The sequence below is a fragment of the Phasianus colchicus genome, chromosome 40 (assembly GCF_987193195.1).
Source record: "Phasianus colchicus chromosome 40, bPhaCol1.hap1.1, whole genome shotgun sequence".
NCBI classification, from domain to species: Eukaryota; Metazoa; Chordata; class Aves; order Galliformes; family Phasianidae; genus Phasianus; species Phasianus colchicus.
Window position 1 is genome coordinate 1300143 of NC_143475.1, and position 12796 is coordinate 1312938.

Consider the following 12796-nt stretch of genomic DNA (forward strand, 5'->3'; position numbering starts at 1 on the left):
ACAGACCCGTACGGACCAGTATGGACCTGTATAAACCAGTATGGACCAATAGAAACCAGTATAAACCAGTATAAGTCACTACAGACCAGTATGGACCAGTTTCAACAGAATGGAGCAGTATGGGTGTGTAGGGACCTGTATGGACCAGTATGGACCAGTATGGACCAGTATAAACCAGTACAGACCAGTACGGACCAGTATGGACCTGTATAAACCAGTACAGACCCGTACGGACCAGTATGGACCTGTATAAACCAGTATGGACCAATAGAAACCAGTATAAACCAGTATACGTCACTACGGACCAGTATGGACCAGTTTCAACAGAATGGAGCAGTATGGGTGTGTAGGGACCAGTACAGACCAGTATGGACCAGTATGGACCAGTATAAACCAGTACAGACCCGTATGGACCAGTATGGACCAGTATAAACCAGTACAGACCCGTACGGACCAGTATGGACCTGTATAAACCAGTATGGACCAATAGAAACCAGTATAAACCAGTATACGTCACTACGGACCAGTATGGACCAGTTTCAACAGAATGGAGCAGTATGGGTGTGTAGGGACCAGTACAGACCAGTATGGACCAGTATGGACCAGTATAAACCAATACAGACCAGTATGAACCAGTACAGACCAGTATGGACCAGTATGGATGTGTAGGGACCAGTACAGACCAGTCTCTCCCAGTACAACCCAGTATATCCCAGTCTCTCCCAGTCTCTCCCAATCCCTCCCAGTTCCCTCCCAGTCCATCCCAGTCCCTCCCAGTATATCCCAGTCCATCCCAGTATATGCCAGTTCCCTCCCACTCCCTCCCAGTTCCCCCCCAGTCCATCCCAGTTCCCTCCCAGTCCATCCCAGTCCCTCCCAGTATATCCCAGTTCCCTCCCACTCCCTCCCAGTCCATCCCACTCCCTCCCAGTTCCCTCCCAGTACATCCCAGTCCATCCCACTCCCTCCCAGTATATCCCAGTTCCCTCCCAGTCCCCTCCCACCCCCTCCCAGTCTATCCCAGTTCCCTCCCAGTCCCTCCCAGTCCCCTCCCACCCCCTCCCAGTTCATCCCAATCCATCCCAATTCCCTCCCAGTCCCTCCCAGTCCCCTCCCACCCCCTCCCAGTCTATCCCAGTTCCCTCCCACACCCTCCCAGTCCATCCCAGTTCCCTCCCAGTCCCTCCCAGTCCCCTCCCAACCCCTCCCAATCCATCCCAGTTCCCTCCCAATCCATCCCAGTTCCCTCCCAGTCCATCCCAGTTCCCTCCCACCCCCTCCCAGTCTATCCCAGTTCCCTCCCAGTCCCTCCCAGTCCCCTCCCAGCCCCTCCCAGTCCATCCCAGTTCCCTCCCACCCCCTCCCAGTCCATCCCAGTTCCCTCCCAGTCCCTCCCAGTATATCCCAGTTCCCTCCCAGTCCATCCCAGTTCCCTCCCACTCCCTCCCAGTTCCCTCCCAGTACATCCCAGTCCCTCCCAGTATATCCCAGTTCCCTCCCAGTACTTCCCAGTCCCTCCCAATCCATCCCAGTTCCCTCCCAGTCCTTCCCAGTCCCCTTCCACCCCCTCCCAGTCCATCCCAGTTCCCTCCCAGTCCATCCCAGTCCCTCCCAGTATATCCCAGTTCCCTCCCACTCCCTCCCAGTCCATCCCACTCCCTCCCAGTTCCCTCCCAGTACATCCCAGTCCATCCCACTCCCTCCCAGTATATCCCAGTTCCCTCCCAGTCCCCTCCCACCCCCTCCCAGTCTATCCCAGTTCCCTCCCAGTCCCTCCCAGTCCCCTCCCACCCCCTCCCAGTTCATCCCAATCCATCCCAATTCCCTCCCAGTCCCTCCCAGTCCCCTCCCACCCCCTCCCAGTCTATCCCAGTTCCCTCCCACACCCTCCCAGTCCATCCCAGTTCCCTCCCAGTCCCTCCCAGTCCCCTCCCAACCCCTCCCAATCCATCCCAGTTCCCTCCCAATCCATCCCAGTTCCCTCCCAGTCCATCCCAGTTCCCTCCCACCCCCTCCCAGTCTATCCCAGTTCCCTCCCAGTCCCTCCCAGTCCCCTCCCAGCCCCTCCCAGTCCATCCCAGTTCCCTCCCACCCCCTCCCAGTCCATCCCAGTTCCCTCCCAGTCCCTCCCAGTATATCCCAGTTCCCTCCCAGTCCATCCCAGTTCCCTCCCACTCCCTCCCAGTTCCCTCCCAGTACATCCCAGTCCCTCCCAGTATATCCCAGTTCCCTCCCAGTACTTCCCAGTCCCTCCCAATCCATCCCAGTTCCCTCCCAGTCCTTCCCAGTCCCCTTCCACCCCCTCCCAGTCTATCCCAGTTCCCTCCCAGTCCATCCCAGTTCCCTCCCACCCCCTCCCAGTCTATCCCAGTTCCCTCCCAGTCCCCTCCCAGTCCCTCCCAGTTCCCTCCCAGTACATCCCAGTCCCTCCCAGTATATCCCAGTTCCCTCCCAGTACTTCCCAGTCCCTCCCAGTCCATCTCAGTCCCCTCCCAGTCCCTCCCAGTCCCCTCCCACCCCCTCCCAGTCCATCCCAGTCCCTCCCAATCCATCCCAGTTCCCTCCCAGTCCCTCCCAGTCCCCTCCCACCCCCTCCCAGTCCCCGCCCCCCCCTCCCAGTTCCCTCCCAGTCCCCTCCCACCCCCTCCCAGTCTATCCCAGTTCCCTCCCAGTCCCCTCCCACTCCCTCCCAGTCTATCCCAGTCCCCTCCCACCCCCTCCCAGTTCCCTCCCAGTCCCCTCCCACCCCCTCCCACCCCCTCCCAGTCCCCTCCCACCCCCGCCCAGTCTATCCCAGTCCCCTTACAGTCCCTCCCAGCCCCCTCCCACCCCCTCCCAGTCTATCCCAGTCTACCCCAGTGGCTCCCAGTGCCCGACCTGCTCCTCCACGGCCGCCCCCACGGCCCCGAACAGCTCCTGCAATTCCCTCATCGCCCGCTCGAGGCGCTGCAGCTCCCGGTGCCGCGACGTCACCTCGTCCAACGCCGCCCGCGTGGCCCGGGCCGCACCGAGGACCTGGGGGCATCCCATAATCATCCCATCAACATCCCCATAGGGACCCCAAAGGGACCCCAGAAAGACCCCATAAGGACCCCATAATGACACATACCCATAGGGACCCATAGGGACCCATAGGGACACATAGGGACCCCATAGGGACCCATAGGGACACAGAGACCCTTAGGAACCCATAGGGACCCATAGGGACACATAGAAACCCATAGGAACCCATAGGGACCCATAGGGACTCCATAGGGACATAGAGACACATAGGGACCCATAGGGACCCATAGGGACCCATAGGGACACAAAGACCCTTAGGAACCCCATAGGGAACCATAGGGACCCATAGGAACCCATTGAGACCCATAGGGACACATAGGGACCCATAGGGACACATAGGGACCCATAGGGACCCACAGACGTCACCTCGTCCAACGCCGCCCGCATGGCCCGGGCCCCACCGAGGACCTGGGGGCATCCCATAATCATCCCATCAACATCCCCATACGGACCCCAAAGGGACCCCAGAAAGACCCCATAAGGACCCCATAATGACACATACCCATAGGGACCCATAGGGACCCCATAGGGACACATAGGGACCCCATAGGGACCCATAGGGACACAGAGACCCTTAGGAACCCATAGGGACCCATAGGGACACATAGGGACACATAGGGACCCCATAGGGACCCATAGGGACACAGAGACCCTTAGGAACCCATAGGGACCCATAGGGACACATAGAAACCCATAGGAACCCATAGGGACCCATAGGGACTCCATAGGGACATAGAGACACATAGGGACCCATAGGGACCCATAGGGACCCATAGGGACACAAAGACCCTTAGGAACCCCATAGGGAACCATAGGGACCCATAGGAACCCATTGAGACCCATAGGGACACATAGGGACCCATAGGGACACATAGGGACCCATAGGGACCCACAGACGTCACCTCGTCCAACGCCGCCCGCATGGCCCGGGCCCCACCGAGGACCTGGGGGCATCCCATAATCATCCCATCAACATCCCCATACGGACCCCAAAGGGACCCCAGAAAGACCCCATAAGGACCCCATAAGGACACATAGCCATAGGGACCCATAGGGACCCATAGGGACTCCATAGGGACACAGAGACCCATAGAGACCCATAGGGACCCATAGGGACCCATATGGAAGCATAGGGACCCATAGGGACCCATAGGGACCCATTGAGACCCATAGGGACACATAGGGACCCATAGGGACTCCATAGGGACACAGCGACCCATAGGGACCCATAGGGACCCATAGGGACACAGAGACCCTTAGGAATCCATAGGAACCCATAGGGACCCCATAGGGACCCATAGGGACCCATAGGGACACAGAGACCCTTAGGAACCCATAGGGACCCATAGGGACCCATAGGGACACAGAGACCCTTAGGAACCCATAGGGACCCATAGGGACCCATAGGGACACAGAGACCCTTAGGAACCCATAGGGACCCATAGGGAACCCATAGGGACACAGAGACCCTTAGGAACCCATAGGGACCCATAGGAACACAGAGACCCATAAGAACCCATGGGAACCCATAGGGACCCGTAGGGACACAGAGACCCTTAGGAACCCATAGGGACCCATAGGGAACCCATAGGGACACAGAGACCCTTAGGAACCCATAGGGACCCATAGGGACACATAGGGACACATAGGGACCCCATAGGGACCCATAGGGACACAGAGACCCTTAGGAACCCATAGGGACCCATAGGGACACATAGAAACCCATAGGGACCCATAGGGACTCCATAGGGACATAGAGACACATAGGGACCCATAGGGACCCATAGGGACACAAAGACCCTTAGGAACCCCATAGGGACCCATAGGGACCCATAGGGACACATAGGAACCCATTGAGACCCATAGGGACACAGCGACCCATAGAGACCCATAGGGACCCATAGGGACACAAAGACCCTTAGGAACCCCATAGGGAACCATAGGGACCCATAGGGACCCATAGGAACCCATTGAGACCCATAGGGACCCATAGGGACACATAGGGACCCATAGGGACCCACAGACGTCCCCTCGTCCAACGCCGCCCGCGTGGCCCAGGCCGCACCGAGGACCTGGGGGCATCCCATAATCATCCCATCAACATCCCCATAGGGACCCCAAAGGGACCCCAGAAAGACCCCATAAGGACCCCATAATGACACATACCCATAGGGACCCATAGGGACCCATAGGGACCCATAGGGACACATAGGGACGCATAGGGACACATAGGGACCCATAGGGACCCATAGGAACCCATAGGAACCCATAGGGACCCATAGGGACCCAGATGGAAGCATAGGGACCCATAGAAACTCATAGGGACCCATAGGAACCCATAGGAACCCATAGGGACACGAAGGGACACATGGGGACCCAGAGACCCTTAGGAACCCATGGGAACCCATAGGGACCTATAGGGACCCAGAGGGACACAGAGACCCATAGGGACCCATAAGGAACCATAGGGACACATAGGGACACATAGGGACCCATACAGAAGCATAGGGTTCCATAGGAACCCATAGCGACCCATAGGGACACATAGAGACCCATAGGGACCCATAGGGACACAGAGACCCATAGGAACCCATAGGGACCCATAGGGACCCATAGGGACCCATAGGAACCCATTGAGACCCATAGGGACACATAGGGACCCATACGGAAGCATAGGGATCCATAGGAACCCATAGGGACCCATAGGGACACATCGGGACACATAGGAAACCATAGGGACACATAGGGACCCATAGGGACACATAGGGACACAGAGACCCATAAGAACCCATACGGACACATAGGGACCCCATAGGGACCCCATAGGGACACACAGAGACCCTTAGGAACCCATAGGGACCTATAGGGACCCATAGGGACACATAGAGACCCATAGAGACCCATAGGGACCCATAGAGACCCATAGAGCCCCATACAGACCCCACAGAACCCATAGAGCCCCATAGAGACCCCATAGCAACCCATAGAGACCCCATAGAGACCCATAGAGACCCATAGAGACCCCATAGACACCACAGAGACCCCATAGAGACCACATAGATCCCACAGAGACCCCATAGAGACCCCATAGGCCCCATAGTGCCCCACAGACCCCATAGAGACCCATAGAGACCCCATAGGGACCCCACAGAACCCATAGAGCCCCATAGAGACCCCATAGCAACCCATAGAGACCCCATAGAGACCCATAGAGACCCCATAGAGACCCATAGAGACCCCATAGACACCACAGAGACCCCATAGAGACCACATAGATCCCACAGAGACCCCATAGAGACCCCATAGACCCCATAGTGCCCCACAGACACCATAGAGACCCATAGAGACCCCATAGGGACCCCACAGAACCCATAGAGCCCCATAGAGGCCCCACAGACCCCATAGAGACCGCATAGAGCCCAAAGACACCCCATAGAGCCCCACTGACCCCATAGAGACCCCATAGAGACGCCACAGACCCCATAGATCCCACAGACCCCATAGAGACCACACAGAGCCCATAGAGACCCCATAGAGCCCCATTGACTCCATAGAGACCCCATAGAGACCCCACAGACCCCATAGAGCCCCACAGACCCCATAGAGCCCCACAGACCCCATAGAGACCCCATAGTGACCCCACAGACCCCACAGAACCCATAGTGCCCCACAGAGCCCATAGAGACCCCACAGACCCCATAGAGCCCCATTGACCCCATAAAGACCCCAGAGAGACCCCAGAGAGACCCCACAGACCCCATAGAGCCCCAGAGACCGCATAGAGACCCCACAGACCCCACAGAGACCCCTTAGAGACCCCATAGACCCCCATAGAGACCCCATAGAGACCCCATAGAGCCCCATTGACTCCATAGAACCCCATAGAGACCCCATAGATCCCACAGACCCCATAGAGACCCCACTGACCCCACAGACCCCATAGAGCCCCATAGAGACCCCATAGAGACCCCACAGACCCCATAGAGCCCCATAGAGACCCCATAGAGCCCCACAGACCCCACAGACCCCATAGAGACCCCATAGAGCCCCACAGAGACCCCATAGAGACCCCATAGTGCCCCACAGAGACCCCATAGAGACCCCATAGAGCCCCATTGACCCCATAGAGACCCCATAGAGACCCCACAGACCCCATAGAGACCCCACAGACCCCATAGTGCCCCACAGAGCCCATAGAGACCCCATAGAGCCCCACTGACCCCATAGAGACCCCATAGAGACCCCACAGACCCCATAGAGACGCCATAGAGCCCATACACACCCCATTGAGCCCCATTGACCCCATAGAGACCCCACAGACCCCATAGACCCCACAGACCCCATAGAGACCCCATAGAGCCCCACAGACCCCACAGAGCGCATAGAGACCCCATAGAGACCCCATAGAGCCCCACTGACCCCATAGAGACCCCATAGAGACCCCACAGACCCCATAGAGACCCCATAGAGCCCCATAGAGACCCCATAGTGCCCCATTGACCGCATAGAGACCCCACAGACCCCATAGAGACCCCATAGAGCCCCATAGAGACCCCATAGTGCCCCACAGACCCCATAGAGACCCCATAGAGCCCCATAGAGACCCCATAGTGCCCCATTGACCCCATAGAGACCCCACAGACCCCATAGACCCCACAGACCCAATAGAGACCCCATAGAGCCCCATAGAGACCCCATAGAGACCCCACAGACCCCATAGAGACCCCACAGACCCCACAGACCCCCCAGAGCCCCCAGCTCACGTTGGAGACGAAGACTTCGCTCTGCCCGCTTTCCAGCATCTCCTCCAGTTCCTCATCGGTCACCGCTGAGTTTCCAGCTATGGGGCACCCCAGAAATCTTAGGGGATCCCAAAATACGGGGCCAGGCCCCCCAAAAAATCCCATAGAGATTCCCTCGGATCCCGAAACCCCATGGAATGAGCCCCAAATCCCACTGAGATCCCCCCAAAACCCCATTAATAGCCCCAAAAAAGCCATTAATAACCTCAAAAACCCCATTAATGGACTCCAAAGCCCCATTAATAGCCTAAAAACCCCGTTAATAAACCCCAAAGCCCCATTAATAGCCTCAAAAAGCCCATTAATAGCCCCCAAAACCCCATTAATAGCACCAAAAACCCCATTAATGGCACCAAAACCCCATTAATAGCCTCTAAAAACCCCATTAATAGCCTCAAAGCCCAATTAATTGCCCCCAAAACTCCATTAATAGCCCCAAAAAAGCCATTAATAGCCTCAAAACCCCATTAATAGCCCCCAAAACCCCATTATAGCCACAAAAACCCCATTAATAGCCTCAAAAACCCCATTAATAGCCTCAGAAACCCCATTAATAGACCCCCAAACCCCATTAATAGCCTCAGAAACCCCATTAATAGACCCCCAAACCCCATTAATAGCCCCAAACTCCATTAATAGACCCCAAATCCCCATTAATAGCACCAAAAACCCCATTAATAGACCCCAAAACCCCATTAATAGCGCCAAAAACCCCATTAATAGCCCCAAAATCCCATTAATAGCCCTAAAACCCCATTAATAGCCTCAAAAACAAATTAATAGCCTCAAAAACCCCTTTAATAGCACCAAAAACCCCATTAATAGCCTCAAAAACCCCATTAATAGCACCAAAACCCCATTAATGGCACCAAAACCCCATTAATAGCCCCCAAAATCCCATTAATAGCCCCCAAAACCCCATTAATAGCCTCAAAGCCCCATTAATAGCCTCAAAAACCCCATTAATAGCCCCAAAAACCCCATTAATAGCACCAAAATCCCATTAATAGCCTCAAAAACCCCTTTAATAGCACCAAAAACCCCATTAATAGCCTCAAAACCCCATTAATAGCACCAAAAACCCCATTAATAGACCCCAAAACTCCATTAATAGACCCCAAAACCCCATTAATAGCCTCAAAAACCCCATTAATAGCACCAAAACCCCATTAATAGCCCCAAAACCCCATTAATAGCCTCAAAAACCCCATTAATAGCCCCAAAACCCCATTAATAGCACCAAAACCCCATTAATAGACCCCAAAACCCCATTAATAGCACCAAAACCCCATTAATAGCCTCAAAAACCCCATTAATAGCCCCAAAACCCCATTAATAGCACCAAAACCCCATTAATAGACCCCAAAACCCCATTAATAGCCCCAAAACCCCATTAATAGCCTCAAAAACCCCATTAATAGCACCAAAACCCCATTAATAGACCCCAAAACCCCATTAATAGCACCAAAACCCCATTAATAGCCTCAAAAACCCCATTAATAGCCCCAAAACCCCATTAATAGCACCAAAACCCCATTAATAGACCCCAAAACCCCATTAATAGCCCCAAAACCCCATTAATAGCCTCAAAAACCCCATTAATAGCCTCAAAACCCCATTAATAGCCTCAAAAACCCCATTAATAGCACCAAAACCCCATTAATAGAAGCAAAACCCCATTAATAGCCTCTAAAACCCCATTAATAGCCTCAAAACCCAATTAATTGCCCCCAAAACCCCATTAATAGCCCCAAAAAAGCCATTAATAGCCTCAAAACCCCATTAATAGCACCAAAACCCCATTAATAGCCCCAAAACCCCATTAATAGCCTCAAAACCCCATTAATAGCACCAAAACCCCATTAATAGCCCCAAAACCCCATTAATAGCCTCAAAAACCCCATTAATAGAAGCAAAACCCCATTAATAGCCTCTAAAACCCCATTAATAGCCTCAAAACCCAATTAATTGCCCCCAAAACCCCATTAATAGCCCCAAAAAAGCCATTAATAGCCTCAAAACCCCATTAATAGCACCAAAACCCCATTAATAGTCACAAAAACCGGTTTAATAGCCCCAAAACCCCATTAATAGCCTCAAAAACCCCATTAATAGACCACAAAAACCCCACTAATAGCCCCCAAACCCCATTAATAGCCTCAAATACCCCATTAATAGCCTCAAAGCCCCATTAATAGCCTCAAAAACCCCATTAATAGCCCCAAAAACCCCATTAATAGCCTCAAAAAACCCATTAATAGCACCAAAAACCCCATTAATTGCCCCAAAACCCCATTAATTGCCCCAAACCCCATTAATAGCCAATTAATACCCCCAAACCCAATTAATAAATGTCAGTTTCAGGGCATTTTGGGGCCATTTCTGCATTTTTGGGGTCGTTTTTTAGGGCATTTTTGGGGTCATTTTTGGGGCCATTTTTGGGGTCATTTTTGCCATTTTTAGGGTCATTTTTGGGGTCATTTTTGCCATTCTTGGGGCCATTTTTGGGGTCATTTTTGCCATTTTGGGGGTCATTTTTGGGGCCATTTTTGGGTCATTTTGGGGTCATTTTTGGGGTCACTTTTGCCATTTTTGGGGCCATTTTGGGCGTCATTTTTGGTGTCATTTTTGCATTTTTGGGGCCATTTTTGCCATTTTTGGGGTCATTTTTGGGGCCATTTTTGCCATTTTTGGGGCCATTTTGGGCGTCATTTTTGGTGTCATTTTTGCATTTTTGGGGCCATTTTTGGGGTCATTTTTGGGGTCATTTTTGGGGCCATTTTTGCCATTTTGGGGGCCATTCTGGGGTCATTTTTGGGGTCATTTTTGCATTTTTGGGGCCATTTTGGAGTCATTTTTGGTGGCCATTTTGGGGCCATTTTTGGTGTCATTTTTGCATTTTTGGGGTCATTTTTGCCATTTTTGGGCCATTTTTGGGGCCATTTTTGGGGTCATTTTTGGGCCATTTTGGGGGTCATTTTTGGGGCCATTTTTGCCATTTTTGGGGTCATTTTCGGGGCCATTTCTGGGGTCATTTTTGGGATAATTTTTGCCATTTTGGGGTCATTTTGGGGGTCATTTTTGCCATTTTTGGGTCATTTTTGGGGTTCATTTTTTGGGTCATTTTTGGGGTCATTTTTGCCATTTTTGGGGTCATTTTTGGGGTCATTTTTGGGGCCATTTTTGGGGTCATTTTTGGGGTCATTTTTGGGGCCATCTTTGCCATTTTTGGGGTCATTTTTGGGGCCATTTTTGGGGTCATTTTTGGGGTCATTTTTGGGGCCATTTTTGCCATTTTGGGGGCCATTCTGGGGTCATTTTTGGGGTCATTTTTGCATTTTTGGGGTCATTTTTGCCATTTTTGGGTCATTTTTGGGGCCATTTTTGGGATAATTTTTGGGGTCATTTTTGGGATAATTTTTGGGTCATTTTTGCCATTTTTGGGGCCATTTTGGGGGTCATTTTTGGGGCCATTTTTGCCATTTTTGGGTCATTTTTGGGGTCATTTTTGGTGTCATTTTTGCATTTTTGGGGCCATTTTTGGGGTCATTTTTGCATTTTTGGGGCCATTTTTGCCATTTTTGGGGTCATTTTGGGCGTCATTTTTGGTGTCATTTTTGCATTTTTGGGGCCATTTTTGGGGTCATTTTTGGGGCCATTTTTGCCATTTTGGGGGCCATTCTGGGGTCATTTTTGGGGTCATTTTTGCATTTTTGGGGCCATTTTGGAGTCATTTTTGGTGGCCATTTTGGGGCCATTTTTGGTGTCATTTTTGCATTTTTGGGGCCATTTTTGCCATTTTTGGGCCATTTTTGGGGCCATTTTTGGGGTCATTTTTGGGGTCATTTTTGGGGCCCTTTTTCCCATTTTTGGGGTCATTTTTGGGGCCATTTTTGGGCCATTTTTGGGCCATTTTTGGGGTCATTTTTGGGGTCATTTTGCCATTTTTGGGGCCATTTTTGGGGTCATTTTTGCCATTCTGGGGGCCATTCTGGGGTCATTTTGGGGTCACTTATGGGGTCATTTTTGGGGCCACTTTTGGGGTCATTTTTGGGGCCATTCTGGGGTCATTTCTGGGGTCATTTTTGCCATTTTTGGTGCCATTTTGGTGTCATTTTTGGTGGCCATTTTGGGGCCATTTTTGGGGCCATTTTCAGCCATTTTTTCCCCTTTAAAGCCATTTGGGGGCCGTTTCGTTTCATTTTGGGGTCATTTTTGGGGCCCTTTTTCCCATTTTTGGGGCATTTTTGAGGCCATTTTTGGGGCCATTTTGGGCGTCATTTTTGGTGTCAATTTTGCATTTTTGGGGCCATTTTTGCCATTTTTGGGGTCATTTTTGGGGCCATTTTGGGGCCATTTTTGCCATTTTGAGGGCCATTTTGGGGTCATTTTTGGGGTCATTTTGCCATTTTTGGGGCCATTTTGGGGTCATTTCTGGGGTCATTTTTGCCATTTTTGGGTCATTTTTGGGGTCATTTTTGGGGCCATTTTTGCCATTTTGGGGGCCATTCTGGGGTCATTTCTGGGGTCATTTTTGCCATTTTTGGTGCCATTTTGGAGTCATTTTTGGTGACATTTTTGGGGCCATTTTTGGGCCATTTTTGGGGTCATTTTGGCCAATTTTGGGGCCATTTTTTGCCATTTTGGGGCCGTTTTCAGCCATTTTTTCCCCTTTAAAGCCATTTGGGGGCCGTTTCCTTTCATTTGGAGCCATTTTGGGGCCCTTTTTCCCATTTTTGGGGCATTTTGGGGCCATTTCGGGGGCCATTTTTGGGGTCCCTTTTGGGGTCATTTTTGGGGTCATTTTGCCATTTTTGGGGCCATTTTGGGGGTCATTTTTGCCATTCTGGGGGCCATTCTGGGGTCATTTTGGGGTCACTTTTGGGGTCATTTTGGGGCCATTTTGGGGCCATTTTTGCCATTTTTGGGGC

The 12796-nt window shown here is 52.2% G+C and overlaps 1 protein-coding gene across 1 annotated transcript in view; it reads right to left on the reverse strand.

The window, feature by feature from the left end:
* Positions 1–12796, reverse strand: part of STX4 (syntaxin 4) — a 38517-nt gene that overhangs the window by 5152 nt on the left and 20569 nt on the right. The window contains exons 7-8 of the mRNA XM_090130311.1: positions 7827–7903; positions 2878–3015 (exon numbers count right to left, since the gene is read on the reverse strand). Coding sequence (XP_089986437.1) covers positions 2878–3015; positions 7827–7903 — 215 coding nt within the window. The remainder of the gene's footprint in view (positions 1–2877; positions 3016–7826; positions 7904–12796) is intronic.